At 46.5% G+C, this 19,875-nt stretch overlaps 1 protein-coding gene across 9 annotated transcripts in view; it reads left to right on the forward strand.

Annotated features, from left to right (window-relative positions):
* Positions 1-19,875, forward strand: part of DOCK9 (dedicator of cytokinesis 9) — a 236,581-nt gene that overhangs the window by 198,391 nt on the left and 18,315 nt on the right. For 8 of the 9 annotated variants that reach the window (XM_054701555.1, XM_054701556.1, XM_054701557.1 and 5 more), the window contains exons 40-47: positions 213-350; positions 434-616; positions 2,648-2,761; positions 2,868-3,083; positions 3,913-3,970; positions 6,470-6,576; positions 18,919-19,041; positions 19,633-19,746. In XM_054701555.1, coding sequence (XP_054557530.1) covers positions 213-350; positions 434-616; positions 2,648-2,761; positions 2,868-3,083; positions 3,913-3,970; positions 6,470-6,576; positions 18,919-19,041; positions 19,633-19,746 — 1,053 coding nt within the window. Of the gene's footprint in view, positions 1-212; positions 351-433; positions 617-2,647; positions 2,762-2,867; positions 3,084-3,912; positions 3,971-4,761; positions 4,840-6,469; positions 6,577-18,918; positions 19,042-19,632; positions 19,747-19,875 lie in introns of all 9 variants that reach the window. The other variant, XM_037528763.2, reaches the window with a different exon arrangement.

The raw sequence follows: 19,875 nt of genomic DNA on the forward strand, positions 1-19,875 counted from the left end.
CCCTCCCTCAATAGAAAATGATAAACTCTCCGAAGCAGAAATGGATTAATTTATTCGCCCTGCAGGAGAATGCTGTGCCCTCCCAAGGAAATTCCAAGGAGATTCACCGCAGAGTTCTCAGTGCCAGGAAATCTGTGATTGTGAGAACTGCCGGGAACCTATTCGAGGTGCCTGGTGTGTCTCCCTAACCAAGCTTCCCTGTGTGTTCACAGAACCAGCTCCTGACTGACCATGGACACAATCCTCTCATGAAAAAGGTTTTTGACGTCTACCTGTGTTTTCTTCAGAAACATCAGTCCGAAACGGCTCTAAAAAATGTGTTCACAGCTTTAAGGTCGTTAATTTATAAGGTATGTTGTTCTTCAGGGGTGGTGGGAACTGACCGTCAGGCAAAGGGCTTGACACAGCCTGTCTCTGTCCTCATGTGCCTCAGTTTCCCTCGACCTTCTATGAAGGGCGGGCTGACATGTGCTCAGCCCTGTGCTATGAGATCCTCAAGTACTGCAACTCCAAGCTGAGCTCCATCAGAACCGAGGCCTCGCAGCTGCTCTACTTCCTGATGAGGAACAATTTCGACTACACCGGGAAGAAGTCCTTTGTGCGGACACACCTGCAGGTGCGTGTGGCTGGCTTTTCCAGAACACATATATTCTGTGGAATTCTGCTTTAGCAGAACTCTCTGGAATGTCATACTTAGCACGTTATCTCAGGGTGAGTGCTCCAAGATCTGGCCCCAGGATGGAAAATTGGAAAGTCAGGTTTACTGGTTTGGCTTATCTCAACCCCCATATGGTGTGACCTGGGCCCCAGGTGCGTTTCTGTTGGAAACCTGATGTTTACATGTTGACTCAATAGTGGACTGAAATTCCGTGCACTCGGGCTGTATTAGAACCCGTGCGAGGGTGATGGTTGTCAGCATCTTGGGTGAGACTCCCACCGCCCACAGTGGCTCTTGCCTGGCTCCCACCTCCTGACAGCCCTCATCTCCCCAGCATAGACATGTCCTGTGCTCCCTGCCTTGGGGAGCATCAAGATGCCAGTGAGCCGTGAGGCACATGCTCTTCTACATACACCGGGGCAAGCCTGCTCCATCTCTACTCTTTTTAAGACAAATATTCTTTGCAAATGACATGCTGGGGTTCGTGGAGAAGCCACAAATGACACAGAGCCCTTCTCTGCCCCTCATGGAGTGAACAGTCTGCTGGAGGATGGATAGACCCCAAAGCCTGTGCAGTGTCCCCTACGCTATGACCCAGGAACTTGAGTGCACCCATGGCTCATGGCCTGGGGTGCTTCCTAGAGACATGAAGAATGAAGAGGGGTCAGTGGGTATAGAGGGCAGGCCTGTTCCAGGTCACAGATGCACCAGGGGAGAGGGCTTGTCCTGTTGTAGAGCAACCCCGATACAAAACGGGGTGCCTGACTGTGGGTCCTCACCCGCGCGCTTTAAAGGACTGATCAATGCTCTACTGCAGGCACACGTGAAAGGTTAATAAAAGGTTTATTTACAAGGGAAGGGGAAATGAGGAAATGTACAGCTCTGGGAGAAAAGTGGGAGACAAAGTTTTAAATGAGTCCTACCCGATCCGCCGATCAGGAATCCCAAAATGGCGCTCTCAGAGTTGGCCGCCAGCCAGGAGCCGTGAAGCCAGGAGGCGAGCCATCGCGAGCCAAAGAGAGCCCAAGGCCCACGTGTTTGGTTTTTTATATCCAACCTGGCTGCCCAACTCCACCCTCAGGTCCCAGCCACCCTCCCTTGGTGGTGATGGGATTTGTCTTTCCCAGAGTCTTGATGACTTTAGTCTGAAGTGGGGGTGGGGTCCACAAAGCCTGTATGGGATTAACTCAGGACATCATTTCCCCCTAACAGTCCCATGGGTGAGAGGGGTTGAGAATCTGGGTGAGAACACGCTGCGGAGGGCCTCACTGCATATTTGGAGGATTGTCTGGGTTTCTGGTGCTGACGTGGATTGGGCAGACAGTACCTGAACAGGGAAACCATTGTCAGATCTGGGACAGCAGAGGGTGTGCAGACCAGGGCTGGTGAGGTCAGAAGGAAGAGGTGATTAAGTTGCCACAGTCAGTGACTCTGGTACCTGGGCTTGGTGAAATGAAAGAGGGGGAAGGATGGGTTTCACATTTCAGCTGAAGCAACTGGGTAAAGGCAGGGCTACTCATAGGCCCCAGAAACACAGCCCCCACCATTGCATCGTTCGTATGTCTAGGTTCTAATAAAAAACAAACACATTTTTTATTAGCCTACCTATTGGACATTGGGTTCATAGAAGCTGGCCCCAAAGCCCCGGAAGGCAGATAATAAGGTATCCCTTTTTATCAGAGAAAGTGGTAGATAAGTAGCTAAGTGATAAGCGCTTATCTGATTCTCATTCCTCTGCATGCTCCTGGTTAGCATTTTGCTGTGCAAACAGTCAACACTGCGGAGAGCAAGATCACTCCTGGAGTCATTCTTGGACAGAGAAAAGATGACTCAATGTTGTTTCTTCCTGGGGCCATCCCTGCCTTCAACACCACCCCACCCCCACCCCCCACCCCCGCCCCGTCCTTATGCCCATCTCAGCCAAGGGAGGAGGCGATCCCAGGGGTCACTTGAAGGTGAATTGATTTGCTCGTTTTGTGTGTCCCCAAGGTCATTATTTCCGTCAGCCAGCTGATCGCGGACGTGGTTGGCATCGGGGGGACCAGGTTCCAGCAGTCCTTGTCGATCATCAACAACTGTGCCAACAGCGACAGGCTCATCAAGGTGGGTGGCCCAGCCCCGTTTGATTTTTCACCCCAAGACTCATCCCACGTGGCCATAGCCAGGCCAGCGCCGCTGAGGGCCGCGGGCCGCTGTCCCCTCATTTTAGCACACCAGCTTCTCCTCGGACGTGAAGGACCTGACCAAGCGGATCCGCACGGTGCTCATGGCCACCGCGCAGATGAAGGAGCACGAGAATGACCCGGAGATGCTGGTGGACCTCCAGTACAGCCTGGCCAAGTCCTACGCCAGCACCCCCGAGCTCAGGAAGACGTGGCTGGACAGCATGGCCCGGATCCACGTCAAGAATGGCGATCTATCTGAGGTAGCCCACCGGCCTCTCCACCCGGCTTTTGCTTTTTTAAGAAAATATGTTTTGCCCCATTTGCCAAAGGAAGCCAGTGTTGAGGGACAGGTCCCATCCATTAAGAGAAACCAGTTGAAAAATATATAAAATAAAATTTTAAAAAAGAGCACAAGGTAAAATAAACTCTCACCATAAATATGTAAAACGAGAGCGAGAAACCAATTGAAAATATGGGACACTTTACAAGAAAAAGACAAAACTCGTGAGCTGCCCACAGGCTGGAGGCTGAGAAGGAAGAGCACAAGGGCCTGCGGGGATGGGTCACGGGTGCTGTGGTGTGGGAGGGAGTGTGGAGACCACATCAGAGGGGAGAAATCAAATACTGTCCAAAAATGAACAATCATGGAAGAAAAGAAATAAATTTTAAAAATGAAAAAGGTGGCAGGGTCAGGCTCAGAACCACTGCATGGTCATCTGAGCACTGCAGTCATCACTCCCTTGCGAGGGGCTATTTCTGGCACAAAAGCCTGGTTGGACAGGCCCGAGGAAGCCCTGTGTCCATGCGGGAGCTTGCTGGCAGATGCCTCACGGCTCTTTCATGCAGAGGGTTTCTGACTCCAACTTTCAACTGCTTCGTGATAAAATTGATTTTTCCAGTTGTGACTGTCATGACAGGGCACTGCTCTTTGCGTTTTAAGGAAGAAATCCACTAAGGTGCCAGCTGTTCAGAGCACTAGTAGGTGCCTTGGGCTCTGTTGCAAGTACAGCTCTCACCCTCTCGAATCCGCCGGCGCATGTGATGACGTGCTCTGTACGTCGTGGTGCTGAGCCCTGTCTTTTATTCCAGGCGGCAATGTGCTACGTCCACGTCACAGCCCTGGTGGCAGAATATCTCACACGGAAAGGTGAGGAACAGTTTCTGTGTCTTGTGAAACGTATAGAAATGTGTACAAAGCAGCAAAGGCAAGTGGGGTCCATTCAGAAGGATTTGGAGATGGGTGTGTGTGTGTGTGTGTGTGTGTGTACAAACTATACCCACTGTGTCATTCGGTGATACACTGCTTGTGGGCACAGCAGAGACGCCAGCATCAGCGGTGGAAGTCTGTATGTAGCGTGTTGTATATGACCTCTCACTAGCGGCTCCATTTTGCAAAACTGAGCTCATGCGTTTGCCTGTGTGTGTCCCTGATGGCCAGTCTTGAGCTGAGAAGATCTTTTCCCTGAAGGTAGTTTCCTCCTGGAGCTATTCATCAGCCAGAAGACAGTGGCAAGGAGAGTTCACCAGGCAGCATTTTCTAGAATGTGCCCCAGATGATTGTATCATTGGAGGAGGCAGCTTTGCTGACAGGAGGCTGGTTCCTGGGGATGCTGCCCTGTGGGCCTGGGGGGTGTGTTCCCGGGCCCGCCAGCCAGGGTCCTTTCACTGGGTCCTCTTGGTTCAGCTCTGATGGCTCCTTCCCACCTCAGCATCTGTGGGCCTGACCAGTTGCAGTGTGGGCACATGGCCTCTGCTGTCTGGGTAGGACTCGCGGCACCAGAGCTGACTGAGGCGCGTGTGTTGACAGAGAGGTGATGGAAAGTCACAGGTGCCCAGGCTGGGAATTTCCATACTTCTGGCCCGAGTGGCGGTTAACACCAGCTATGTTCCTTAGCATACACGTGTCAGGTAACCCTTGCCTTGCTCGCTCGTGTTTAGAAGCAGAAGTAGCCCTCCAGCGGGAGTCGCCCCACTACCCCTACAGCCTCAGCACCTGCCCAAGGAGGAGCCGGGGAGGTGAGCCTAGGGTGACCCCAGCCCATCCTCGTGACTCCCAGGTGTGGGGATTTCCTCTTCCCTCTGCATGGACGGACGTGGCTCTCCTGCCTCCCTCTGTCCCCCTGGCCCGCTGGTGACGGTCTGTTCCCAGGCACGGGAGAGGACCCTTCCTCTGAGCTGAGTTGTCTGTTAACACGTGCTCTGCGGCCCAAGCGTGGGCAGTCAGCTTGTAGTTTGCCTTTGCTGTGTGTGGTGCAGCAAGGCATGGAGCAGGCTCTGTGTGATCCGGGCATACGGGTGAAGGACAGTCCTGGTGGTTTTTTCAGGCTTTTAATGATCTTTCCACACCATTCATAGTGTGGCACCCAGGTGCAGGGCAGGTGCTGGCAGGCCTCCCAGCCCCTGGCGAGTCTTCACTCTCTGGGCTCTTGGGCATTCTCTAGTGGTCTCTCCGCTGCGCTCTGCCACTCGGTCCTCTGCCCCTCGTGCCTCTGCTGCTGCACCGCTGTGACGCCACCCTTAGATGCTCAGCCTGTGGGCTCAGGTGTGCTCACTCACGCAGGCCCACACCACACTCCAGGTGCCGTCATCAGGCACGCGTGTAAGACCCCGGGGGTTGCTCATTGATGCTAATGGCTGGAGGGCGGAAAAAACCTGATCACTTCCATTTACCCTACACTATGCTCACGTGTCCTCAAGCACTGAGCTTCATGCTTTCACACAAGGGATCTTGTCTCTAACAAAACACCAGCAAGGCCGCGCCAGGGCAGCGGCAGAGACGCCGCGATGCCTGGCTGCCCGACAGCAGGCTCACCTCTAACTGAGGACCTGATTTCAAGACTCGACTTCAAAATGCTCTGTGTTCTTCTTTTGCCAAAAATTGGGAGATCAAGTTTTGATTTCTGTTTGTTTTTTTTTAATTATTATTATAAATAGCAGCTTCAAAATAAGAGAAGCAAAGCATCTCAAGGCCTGGCCTTGTGCCTTCCTGCTCAGGCGGTATCAGCTGGTAGACAAGGCTTTTTTCTGGTACCTCCAAGATGGAGAATGACCCCAAAGAGGCCATTTTTGTTGGAGGACTTTAGCCTTATCCCAGCTATTGCTCCCAAGCATTTCCCCGAGGGAAGCAGAACCTCTGCCCCTGCTGGTCAGCTGTGGGCTAAGAAGGCCTCTCTGGGAGCAGCTGGTTGCATCTTGGTTGTGCAGGACGCTTCATGAAGTGCTGGACTGGGGGTGGCCCTGGCCCAGGGGTGAGGCAGCAGATGGAAACAGAGTCGTCTCAAATCCTCTATTTCTCTTGGACTGACTTTGGCTTTTTGTTTTCCTTGGTCTCCTAGCCCAGGTCATCTTAGCAAATGAAATGATGTCTTCTTGGCTATTTTTCTATCCATTTGATTCGATACCTTTTCCAGTCTATTTCAAGCTTGCGTACATTTCCATAAAAGTAGGTGAAAAATAAAAAGGGACGAGGAAGACAATGAATCAAGGGAGGTGAAAGTTAAGTATGAAGACACAGAGAGAAGCACACGCCGGCCTGCACCCAGGGACTCCACGGCCGTTGTTCCATTCAGCACTGAGCATCCAGGGTGGAAGACGCTCCAGCTCTATCCATTCAGGTCCACACTCACTCTGCTCTCCCCACCCCCAGGCATGTTCAGACAAGGATGCTCAGCCTTCAGGGTGATCACCCCCAACATAGACGAGGAGGCCTCCATGATGGAGGACGTGGGGATGCAGGACGTCCACTTCAACGAGGTGAGTGCCGCTCGGGCTGGGGCTTCCTCCACTTGAGCCTCCAGACCTGCAGGTTGCCTGCCGGTGCAACCTCCAAAGGCCATTCTCTCCAGGCAGCAGGCTGACACAGGGCAGCAAGGGCTGCTTCTCTCCCTCTAGGCATCCCTGCTTTCCTCGGGAAGAGTGTCTGAGGACCTTGTCCGCAGTGGCCTAGGCTGAGGGTCTCAGCACCAGTGCTGCAGGGCCTGTGGTTTGAACACATAAAGTTTCTTGTTCTTTCCAGCAAGTAATTTCTCAGATTGACAGGTTTTATTGCTGTTTTAACCTTTTTTGTGTGTGTGTGTGTGGAGAAAAACTGGGGTGTAGGCCAGAAGTGCGGGGGCTGAGAGGATTCACCAGAGACAGAGTGGGGAGCACAACAGGCAGATTGACTGACATACACTGCTGAGGGGAGCAGGTTGGGGGGAGACAGGAGAGGTCTGCTGTGCCATGTGGTTCAGCTCCCTGGCCCTGGCTCGAATTCAGGCCTGAGCAGTGATAGTCCTGAGACTTACCCCCTAGGCCACCTATTTCTTAAATCAGTGTCCCCAGCACTGGATTTCTCCCCCCAGGGCCAAATAGTCCAACCGTGACAACATTACCTTGCGGCCACTTAACTAGAGTTTTGATCTAAAACTGGGAATGTGAACAAATGGCAGCTTTCTGCTTGCATTCTCTAAATTTTTGTTTCCATGAGCATCTTCCAGAAGGATTTTCATGCTTGACTGCCTCCTTTCTACCTCAGGGCAGGAGGGAAGAGTCAGGAGAAAGCTTTTTAATTCTGCTCACTCTCTAGGGAAAAAGGAAGTGGTCTGTTTGTTCATGCGGAGAGAAAGGAGTCAATGCTGTCTGTCTCAGTTCTTCTTGTTTTTATGGGGAGCTAATATCACTTTTTACCGTAAACAAACATCCCAAATGATGTTCGCCAGGCCATATCAGTGGTTCCCAAGGTGTGGTCCCCAGGGTTCCTGAGACCCTTTGAGGAAATCTTTGAGGTTCTCACTTTTCCAGCTGAACATCTCTGTGAAGCTGGGTGTTCTTTGTCTACATCACCCAGGAAAAGAATATTGAACAAATTGAATACCAAGGTCATAAGAAAATCCAAATTTCTTCTATGATGTCAGACTAAAATAAGAGAGTTTGTGAAAATATGGGACAATGACAGTCTTCTCCCTAACTTATTGTGGGGGAAATCTTATTTTTTTCATTAAAAATACTATTTTCATTAGCACATCATCAGTTTATGATAGTGTCATTAAATAAATAAATGAGTTTTACATTTTTTTTCCTACTCTTAATATTATAAAGATTGTGAAAGGTCTCAGTCGTTTTTTATGATCCCTAAAAGGACCTTAAGTCCAAAAAACTTAAGAACACTGGTCATAAATTGTCTCGATGCAAATGACACTCAAAATTAAAATCTAAAATTAAAAAGGAGGGTAAATTTATTGAGTGCATTTTCCATTTAAATATCAAAACAATTTAAATTTAAATATCAAAATAATTTTCAATATCCTGAAAAAAAAAAGGTACATCGGTTATGACACAACCTTAAGAGTCCAGCAATCCGTCCATCTGGAAGTGGGGACAGAGGGTGGCTTCGGTGCTTTACGTTGATGTGTGAAACCTCATCACCCAGGCCACAGTTTTGAGGGGCTTCCCCCGCCCCGCAGTGAGGCTTGAATGCATTGTCTCCATGCTGGCCAGAGCCCGGGAGTGCAGCGCTTGTGTCGAGTTTGAGAAGGAAAGCAAGGCTGCTGCAGAGAGTGACAGACTGGGAAGCAAGGAGAGCCCCATGCCCCGGGCTGCAGCCATGATAACATGAAGCTCCCGTTTGCTCATGGGATTAAAGGACAGGCCGGACTAATCAGGAGAGCTTAGGGCATCACCCTGTGGAATCCAATGCCTGTTTCATTGGGGAGCCTGCAGTGGCACCCTCTCTGTGTAATGTCTAATCATGTGACAGGGATCACTTTATCAGTTATTATCCAAGTAGGGGTTTTCTGCCCTGGCCTTGAAGCAACACGTTGGTAAATCTTTAACAAGGTCCACAGTAGGTGACACTCCTGCAGGATGGGGACATGACACCATAGGGTTTTAAAGTCCTGGCAAGCCCTGTGCTTCAGGATGGAAACCAGTCAGCAATGGAAGGAGTCACATGTATTTTAAAAACCAGGAAGACAGAAATGGCCATGCACATGTTGGCTGTGGCTGTCCGGGTGTTTCAAGCAAAAGAGAAAGTTGGAAATCTCTGCCAGAGAAAGGAGTTTGGAGGCAAGGTAACAGGGACAGGTATGTAACTCAGAGCTTCATGAAAACCCTTGCCCTTCTCACCTGCATTAGTAGGTATGTTTGAACACCTAAGCGCTCACCTAGCATAACTTTAGTGCAGCTACCAAAAAATACCCAATTCTCCCAGCAACAGGCCTCAGAGGAGTTTTTCCAGGGAGCGATTTCCCTTCCAACACAGACCTACAGAGCAGATTCCCTCCCCAGAGGCTTTGGATCCATACGGAGAAACATCCAGCCCTCTGGATGATTTTGCTTCCCAAATTGGAGCCTGAATATCAGATTGAAGAATCTGGAGTCCCCTCGGGACCAAAAGTCTATACCGCAGTGGCCTTGAGACCCTTCCCTCATTACCACACAGCCTGCTCCTTGAAAGGAGATGGTGCACAATCAGGGATTAAAGAAATTCTAAGAAAGGGGCTACTTCAGAAAGCTCAGACAGGATTCAGGACTGTGGCCATACCTTCGGGGTTACAAGAGCTGGGTTGGCACCCCAAACCCGTGGACCAAGGGAGGAGAGAGACACTACACAGAGCAGCGTCTGACTGGGCCTTTAAGGCTTTAAGATTCCATCCTGATACCCTGGCAATGCATTTGCCACCCTGCTCTCCACTCTCCTGCCCTCCAGCCTCTGGCTGGGCCTTCCCTTGGCCTAACTCAGCCACCAGCCAGGGAGACCATTGTGCAGGCCAGCCTTGCTGCATCTCCTCCCGAAGCAGAGAAGTGGGGAGGACAGGATCGAGAGGGGCTGTAGAAAGGAAAGTTGCTAATTGCCCAGAAGCAATACGTATTGAGGTGCTTTTGTGCGGAGCCGCATAGAACTTGAGCCCAGTTGGAGCTGAACAAGAGGGTGCTCTGCCCTCTAGTACTGTAAACAGGGGCCCTAGACACGGTCCGTTCCATCCTGTGCTTTCACATTATCATGCTTTTGTTGATTTTGGTGTTTAAAATGGTCCCCATACATAGTTCTGAAGTGCTGTCCATGTCCCGGAGCGTAAGGAGGTTTTGACGTGCCTTTTGGAGAAAATACATGTGTTAGATGCACTTACTCAAGAGTGAGTTATAGTGCATTTGGCCCTGAGCTCAGTGTTAATCAACGGTATATTAGGAGTCTTTAAAAAGAAACATACATAAAACAAGGATATGTACAGATGGATTGGTAGACATTTTGAAACCAGAGGCTTTCAGGGACCTAACCTCCCCCCCCACAATATGTTCCATGGAAGCAGGGGTTCAGTATTCACTGAGTCAGTGTTCAAAGTGACTTTGTAGAGAATAATTACCGTGAATAATGAGAATCAGCTATCTAGCACATTCCATGTTGTTTTACAGAGCAACAGCTCTCACCATTGGGTATAATAAACATTATTTGAAGTTTACCAGGCCAGTTCTGACTTCTCTTAGCCAAATTGTTTCTATTCAGAAACAACTGCCAGTAACAGACATAAAATGTTTACAACTGTAAAACTTCCCAAGGGTGGAAATGTTTGGGATTGACTTGGTGATTGACTGTGACCCTGTACAATCATCTAGTCACCCACTTTTCCTTGACTGAGGAACCATAAAAGCTTTACAGTCACCCCCAGGAGTGACTTATCTATCCACAGGAGTTATATTCCAAGACCCCCCTAGATGCCTGAAACCAACTCTGTCTATGCTTGCATACCTATGATAAAGCTTAATTTATAAATTGATTACAATAAGAGATCAGCAACAGTAAATAATAAACTAGAACAACTGTAACAATATTCTGTAATAACAGTTACATGAGTGTGGTCTCCTCTCTTCCATTTCCCCAATCTCTCTCTCAAAATATCTTATTGCATGTAACCTGGTTGACCTCTGGGTAGCTGAAATGACAGCAATCAAAATTACAGATAATGGGGACTATTGTATCCTCGTTATTATAATGATTCTTCAAAACAATAGTAGTAGTGAGCAATGAACTTGCCCCATGGACTGTCTAACTACCGTGCCCTTGACTCATACCAGGACATACGGCCCTGCTTCATTGTGCAAGGATTTATTGAGCTTCCCTGGCACTGAACTAAGTGCTGGACATTCAAGAGTGCCCACGATGTGGTCCCAGCCCTTGCAAACAAGATTGCTTTGATGCTGTCTTCCCACTGAGGAGAAACACCTCAACCTTGGCGCCTTAAAATCTGAATGGGAAGTTGTCTGAGTTCTTTGGGACCTGGAAATTTCTGTTTTCACACATGTTGGCTCATTCCATGAACTAGCTGTGTGCCATGTGCTTACATGGGGAGGTGAAAGTGATGTGCCTTCCTTGGAAAGTTTCATCTCATACAGTAGTCCTTCAACCTTCGGGTGCTAGGAATGTACTTGGATTCCTCTTACAAAGATAGATTTCCTTTCTTTCCCTCCATCCCACATTCAGTTGGGGGAGTGAGGCAAGCATCTCAGGTGACCTGTATTGTGTCAAGCATCTCAGGTAATTACTTGGACACTGGAGGTCCTCAGCTATATCTTTTTTTTTTTTTATGGAGGCATTTTTTTTTTATTTGTTCGTTTGTTTGTTTTTATACATGCACTGGGTACAGTCAGAAGCGCGGGAGGGTGAGAGAATTCACCAGAGCAGAGCGGGGAGCAGAACAGGCAGAAGGACCGAAGGACACTGCTGAGGGGAGCAGCAGGCGGCAGGAGAGGTCTGCGCGCCATGTGGGACCCTCCTCCCGTGGCCGGGGAGCAGCCAGGGATCCAATCAGTGCTGCAGAGGCCGCGGGCAGCTTCGCAACACAGCGCTCAACCACTGCGCCACCGGGGAGGCCCCTCAGCTATATCTTGAGGAGCAGTAATGCTGTGGCAACCTGAATTATGCTTTTGCATGATAATCTGTCATCCCCTGAGCCAGCTGAAACATTCACGGTTATCCTCAAAGGGTAACTAACAACATCCAGCTAAAGTTAAATTAAATCAGCCCATCCAAAGATGGAAGAAATTGCATTTATATGAAAAATGTTTAAACGCCCTGCGCAAACAGACTCATACAGGTGCATTCTTGCACACACGTGCACACACACACACAGCTTTTGTGTGCTGCTGCCACAGGCAGGTGTTCACTGCCTTGCATTGCATCACTGTGTGGGGCAGGCTAATTACATTGGGCGCCACTTCCTCAGTGGCTTATGAGGTTAGTGTACTGAGCTCTTTTTAAGACTAATTTAATGTCATAAATTATATGCATCCCGATGCACCAGGTTCATTGAGGGTGGGTTTGTTTTGTTCTGTTGTTCCCAACAGGTAATTACAGTTCTTCGCGTTTGTCGACAACGTAGAAAGAGTATTTTGGCATTTGCGTTTTAAACCAGGTGGTAAAACCACCAGACTTCCTGTGTGATTGGCTTTTTGCACAGCACTATCTGACTGTTGTCTGGATTGCTTCTGGCTTTCAGATGCAGTGATTGCTGAAATTCAAAGTAAATTGATATGTGGGATTTCCCTGAGACTATAAAGTATATGTGCCCAGATGTTTAGTTACAGTATGATGACTTTGTTTTTCTGACTCTTCACTGGATTGACATAATATTGACATATGGTCTCTCTAACTTAGCTATCTGTGATTACTCTTTCTATTCAGAGAATTGTTATTTGATGCACCACTTGTGATGTTTTAGAGTTGACAAAGCTTACCAAAGCTGACATTCAGTAATTTATATTCTACTTTTATGAGCGAAGTTGAACAGCCGTTTTGTTGGTTATTAGATAAAATCTGTATGGACTCTGCCTTTCATAGTACACATTACCATTTTGTTAAAATAATAAGTGATACACTATCCTGTGACGAGGGGAAGGGGCCGTGGGAGGCTGCAGGAAGTGATGACCGAGTTTAAAAATGATCAGGAGTTAGGCGCCTGATTCTGGACACCTATAGAATCAGAAAAAAGAAAATGCCCAGTAGCATGTACATGTTGAGGGTATGTCACTTCCTAATTCTTTTTTATCTCCTAATTGTTGATTACCATCAAATTGTGATCCTATTTCATAGTTATTTACTAGGTTTTCTTCATGTTACAACAGTTTCCCATTTCAGCCATTCTGGTGCTTTTCCTTGGTTGAAGTCCATTTATTTATACCAAATATGACAGATTTTTCCGTAATGAACTCAGTTGTCTCTAGTACCAATGAACTACTTGAATTTAGGATTTTTTTATTTAAAATGTCTGGCATGTTTCTAACCTGACTACATGAAAGAAAGCAGTATTCAATCCTTAGTCTCCCGATTTAGAGCATTTGGCCCAGAGGATGGCCCATACCCTCTATTGATAAATAATTATTAATTAAGTCAATCTAGGGCCATTAAAAATATACCTGGACAGCTGATCTACACAGATACCTTACATGGAGAGACAAAACATCATTTTAAGCTCAAATAACATCTTCCTAAGATGACATGTCAACTGACTGTGTTATGTAGTGTTTGATGTTTGCCTTCACACATTTTCATGTCTCATAAAACTATCTACATTTAATTATTATTTACTTTTGACTAGAAAACTTTGATGGTACCAGCTTAGTCTCTGTTCAACCCTCCCCACTCCCCCAGCCTCATCCCTTGCCACTCTCTGATTGAGACTTTGGGCGCCAGTCCCTCAAACTCCATGTAAGTCCCTTACATGCCTTCTCTCCTGGGTCTGTGCCATGCTCTTCCCTCCCCCTGAAGCCTCTCCCCTCTCCACCTTCCCATTACCACCCGACCTCTCACCTCTGAATTCACTATGGCAACATGCACTTCACAGCTCTTCCAGCGGGTGCCCTGAGTCCCTAGGACATCCATTCTGCCTGCTCCGAAAGGTGAACCTGCATGTCTTCGAGGGCCTCCTCCTTAAAGCAGTGTCACTCATGTACCTTAGCTTAATGGACCATGTAAAACCTGACCACATTTGGGAAAAAGTCTATTGAGCCATGTTTATAAATTCCAGAAAGTTATTTACATAAATCTGCTTTGTAACCCTAGTGTCAAAGGCGCGTGCCTTGTCTGTAATAGATGTTTGGCAAAATGTATGAACAGGTCAGTTTTAAAAATCAGTGATGTGGTAATGATTATGCAGAATTATAACTTTTACCAATCTTTGGGAGACTTCAGTTTTCTATGAGATTGCATTAAAATTACTCCAGGTTCTTATTGTGCTGTCATTGCTGAGATATGGAACTAAGACTCTTGAGGTGTCTGTTCAACCAGAGTAAACAGGTGTCTTCACTGTACATTTATGTGGACCATACCGCACCAGTTGAACCAAAGGTAGTTTTTTATCAAAAGTTTACTTCTCTTTGAACAAAGCCCAGGAAAGAGTTGGATGAATAGTCTATAAGTTACACCTAAGAATAGCTGGGGAAAGTGGGCAGAGTTCCATGACCATTAGCTGTTTGTTATCAGAAGAATGCCTCGGCTGTTCACTGTTCTCATCTGTCATGGGAAATTGTGTCTTCTCAGAATTCTTCTAACTCCAGGATAGCCCCACAGCACCTGCAGGGAATCGGGGTACAGAGAGGAGAGCGCCCACCCAGTGACGAGGGAAAAGGGCCCATGGGTGGTTGCAGGAAGTGATGACTGAGCTTTAAAAAGGATGCGGAATTAGGCAGAGGTGAAAGGTGGGAGTGGGACTAGGAAGGAAAAGAGGCGGGCATTTGAGGGACAGGGCATCCCCCAGTGGCATCCCCCAGTGGCTGTGTCTTTGACCTAAGATATGCCAGAAACTCCAGGCTCTGCTGCAGGACCCTTCACCGGCCCATTTCCCTGCAGCACATGACCGCAGTTCCTACCCAGTGATATTGCCAGTACTGAGGAGATGCAGGGAGATTTTTGACTGCCTACTATGCATGTGGGATATTGCGTCACCCCATCAAAGTTAGTACCAAGCAGAAAGGAACTACTGAAGTAAGAGAGCTTTGTTTAACTGGCCTGAGAATGACTATTTAGTAACAGTTTTCAGAGCATTTTGATAGGTAAAATTTCATTTGATTCTCACAAACCCAAATTAAATCAGACTTTTATTACATTCCCCAGTTTGTACAAACATGGGGAAGAAAGCATTTTCACACTGTTAGGCAAGATTTATTTGTTGTGCTTTTCTCTTTTTATCATCAGAGGAGCGTACAAATTTGTCAGGCTTAGCCAAGATAGATGGAGTCTCTATTGGAGAAATCTAAGAGAGGCGAGCATCTTCACGATGCAGATGCACAAGGGAGTCAGGTGGTGTAGAACCTTTGGTGATTTCTTCTTTGTCTATAGCGGTCCTGCATTAGCGTGTTTCTCAGGCTCTAATGTCTCACCTAATAAGACCTGCAATAAAAGAACGAGACAGCTGGAGATGTCTTTAAAAGCATTGGTACAGAGTTCAGTCACACAGAGGACAATTTCATCATATGTATGTTGTAAATCTGACATTTACAAGGAGTTATATGCCTTGCATTTTCTCCCATCCGTTCATAATCCAGTACTATACTTAATTTAAAAATTATCCCAGGTTTGAATGGTGCAACCCTTTTTACTATCTTGTTTTAAAAAAATTTTTAAGTCAGATAGTATTTTCTGGTAAATTGATTTCCAAATGTTTTAAAAATGTTTATTTTCTTTGGGTCTAAGGCATTAGGCCTATAATGAAATATAAAGCCAGTTATGAAAACAGAGGTTCTACCTTCTATTTACAGTTTTATTGGAGGAGCCAGACATGGTAAAAAGCAACTCTAAAAACCTTGAAATATATATGTTAACAAATTGAATCTACAACATGTAAGCAGGAGAAATGTACCGTGACCAGGTGGGACATGTCCTGGGAATGTGCTCTTGGGTCCACATTGAAAAAGTCATCAGTGTAATTTATCCATTTAAGAGAATAAAAAAGAAAAGCCCTATGACTATCTCAGTAGATGCAGAAAAATCATTTGAAAAAATTCAATATCCATTTATGACCAAAAAATAAAATTTAAAAAACTAGAAGGAGAAATTTCTTCAAAAGAAAGTTCCTACATCTCACCGTTCATTAAACTCAGTGGTGAAAGGCTGAAAGCTTTCTAAAATTGGGAATAAGGCAAGCATGTCTGCTTTCACTGCTCCTGTTCATCATTGTTCTAGGCGCTAGCCGGTGTAGTAAGGAACAAAAAAGAAATAAAACTATCTCTATTCACATAAGACAGTTGTCGTTTAAGACAGAGAAAAAGTCAAGGAATTTACAAAAGATGCTACTAAAACTATTAAGGGAGTTTACCAAGATCGCATTAGAAAGTCAATATATAAGAATCAGTCAACCTTGTTCCCATTTAAAGATTCTTATAGCAGAGCTTTGCTATGTATTGTTAATAATTATTGTATAATTCCTACGAGCAAAATATTGAATGAATTTCACTCTTATTCAAACAAAGCACTTTCCTTGGAAGGAAAAACCAAGATGTAAAGACAGTAGTTTACAATAGCATCAAAAATCCAAGAAAACCTCAGTGTCGGTCCCTATTGATCTGGATGCTAAAAGCTAGAAAACATTGAAGAAAGAAAGCAAACAATACCGAAATAAATAGCCTGGATGATTCAGTATTGTTAAGAGGCCCCTTATTCCCAGATTGATTTATAGATTTGAAGCAACCCAGATCAAACTCCCTTTTGGAGTTTAGTAGAAATTGACATACTGATTCTAACATTTATATAGAAAAGCAAAGGAACTAGACTAGCCAAAACAGCTTCTGAAAACTTGGAATAGTCTTAACACCTGATTTCAAGATTGCTACAGGCAGTGGTTCCCAACTGAGAACAACCTCCCCTCCCCTTCCCCAGGGATATGCGGTGTGTCTGGAAACTTCTCTTTAATGTCAAGGTTGCAGGGAGGGAAGGGGAGTAATCATTACTATGCTGGCATCTAGTGTGCAGTGAGCAAGGGTGCTTTAAACAGTCCATCATGGCAGGACAGTTCCCAGAACAAAGAGCTTCCTTATCTAGAATGTCAGTAGTGTCTTTATGGACAAATTCTTCAACAAAGCTCTGTAATGGTTAAGATAGTAGGCCACTAGCACAGGACAGACTCATATATCAACAGAACAAAAGAGAGAAGTTAGAAATAGTCCCTGGCACATATGGTCAGTTTATTTTTGACAAAGGACCAAAGGCAATTCAGTGGACAAAAGATAGTCTTTCATTAAATGGTGTTGGAACAATTGGACATTCATATTGAAAGACTTAAAAGAACATTGACCTGTATTCGACACAATAATAAAAAATAAATCAGTGGATCATAGACTTAAATGTAGAACTACAGGACTTCTGGGAGATAGAAGTGGAGGAAATCCTTGAGGACTTGGGTTAAGTAAATATTTCTTAGATTAAAAAAAAAGCATAATCCAGAAAAAAAAAAACTTGATAAATCAGACTTCATCAAAATTAAAAACATCTGCTTTTCTAAAACACTGTTAAGAAAATCCAGACACAAAATACAGAGTGGGAGAAAATTACAAATCAGATGCCTGATAAAAATCTTTAATACAAAATGTATAAAGAACTCTCAAAACCCAATAATAAGAAAATAACCTCATAGAAAAATGAGCCAAAAATTTGAATAGATATTTCACCAAAACTCTACAGATGACAAATAAGCACAGAAAAAAATTTACTCACCATCATTCATGAAACACCACTCAGATGGCTCCCATGAACATTCAGGAAATTAACCCTCAGATTGATACCAGTCAGCCTGAACATGTAACCGAGTTATCACTGATGCAGTTGCTCTGGGCGGGAGAGGGGCGCTCCATTGTTACTGAGACAGGCCCCCCCGCAGCCAGCCCCAGTCAAGCTACCTGCTGCCTCTCTTAGCTGCAGCCTTGCTAGAGCAGCTCTGACCCAGCATCCAAGCCACCGTCCTAATTCTCCCCCGTGGCTTGCTTAGGCCACGTGTGCACCAGTGATGAAGCGTAACTTAGCCAGGAAGTAGATTTGGGCTGATTAATCTAAACTAGAACCCCATACCCTCTGCCTTTGAATCAGGGGTAGTGATTGCTTCCTCTTAAGTTCAAGGGATTTCCCCAAGGCAAAAGGTAGACGTTCCCAAGGAAGGCATTGGCGCCTCTACCACATGCCATCACTAAATTGCTCTGAGATAATGTTTTTTAAGATTTATTTAGGGCCTCCCTGGTGGCACAGGCAGTTGAGCACAGCACTGTAAAGCTGTCCACAGCCTCTGCAGTGCCAGTTTGATCCCCGCCAGCCAACGGAGCAACCCTCATGGCGAGGCAGACCTCTCCTGTCTCACCTGCTGCTCCACTCAGCAGTGTATATCCATCATTCTGCCTGTTCTGCTCCCCACTGTCTCCGGTGAATCCTCTCCCCATCCCGCACCTCTGGCCTGTACCCCGGTTCTTGTATAAATAAATAAAATCTTTAAAAAGGAAAGAGAGAGAGAAAGAAAGAAAGCATTTAAAAAATATATGCATACAAGAACTGGGATGCAGACCAGAGGTGTGGGGGGTGAGAGGATTCACCAGAGACAGAGTGGGGAGCAGAACAGACAGATTGAATGAAATCCACAGGAGAGGTCTGCTGCACCAAGTGGGTCAGCTCCCTGGTTGGGGATCAAACTCATGCTACAGTGGTTGCCGATAGCTTCATAGTGCTGAGACTTAACCAGGGAGGCCACCAGGGAAGCCCCCGCTCTGAGATAATTTTAAAAATGTGGGTGCTTACTGACTCCATGTCTCCACATCATTGTTCTTCAGAAAAGAAAAAGAAATTTCTACATTATGTTTATAAAAACAGAAGAACAAAAGCTCAGAGTTTGTGTGGGCGCTCTCCATGGCTGTCTTTCCCATGCAATTAAACAACGACAGTGTCTCCCTCCACTACTGGTTGAGAAAATGGCCCCTTAAGAAAGAACATGATAAGTTGTAACAAGCATAGAAATTCGTGTTTAAATTACCTTGTACTTTGAAATTCTCCTCCGCGGTGTCTTAACCAGTTATTTATTCTGCAAGGGTGCAGTGCCAAGCTCCCCATAACCCTGTTTTCTGGCCGGGTGGGGCCTTCTCTCTGCCCAGGATGTGCTCATGGAGCTGCTGGAACAGTGCGCGGACGGGCTCTGGAAGGCTGAACGCTACGAGCTGATCGCCGACATCTATAAGCTCATCATCCCCATTTATGAGAAGCGGAGGGACTTTGAGGTACCTGAGTGGGTTTGTTCTCTCCTAGTTTGAAGGGACAATGAAATGACCTACATCCCCAGGCCTTCTTGCCTGCAAAGAGAACAAGCAGGCCAGGGTCAGTGGGGAGCCATGGTCTCCAACCTTCTACCCTCCAACCTTCCCCACTAGCGGGCACCACCCTCAGAGCCATCACACAATGGCCCATGGGCCCCCAGCTGTGTGCAGACCCTCAGCCCTGACAAGAGCTAGGAATTCGGTCCTGGCACAGAGAGGCTGTCCAGTTTCTTTTCACCTCTCAAGTGCAGTAGGAAGAACCAGTGCTAAAAGTGGCAACATAAGACTGTACCACCCCGACACTTCATGTCCACTGGAAAACAGGATTTGCTTATGCAGTGTGGTGACCTGGTGGGTCCCCAGTAAGCACGATGGCCTTTTGGGGAGGAAGCATGACAATACAGAACTGATGGCTGCCAGCCCAGTTCTGCAGTCAAAATACAGTCTTGATTTTTTTGAACTATGCAAAGAAATTTCCCTACATGATCTCATGTAATTGTTATTGTAAAACACTAGTCGCCAGTGAGGAGAACTGGGTTTTGTTCTGCTTTCCAGAGGCTGGCTCACCTGTATGACACCCTCCACCGGGCCTACAGCAAGGTGACCGAGGTCATGCACTCAGGACGCAGGCTTCTGGGCACATACTTCCGAGTGGCCTTCTTCGGACAGGTGAGCCTCCCTCTGGCCTGGAGCTTGTCCCAAGGTCTTTTTTTTTTTTTTTTTTTTACTATAAAGGTTGTATTTTGTCAAGTTTCTATTCTCTATAAATGCTAATTTGATGAATTTGTCATATTTCAG

This window comes from Talpa occidentalis, unplaced genomic scaffold (assembly GCF_014898055.3).
Source record: "Talpa occidentalis isolate TD23 unplaced genomic scaffold, MPIMG_talOcc4v2.1 talOcc4.5, whole genome shotgun sequence".
NCBI classification, from domain to species: Eukaryota; Metazoa; Chordata; class Mammalia; order Eulipotyphla; family Talpidae; genus Talpa; species Talpa occidentalis.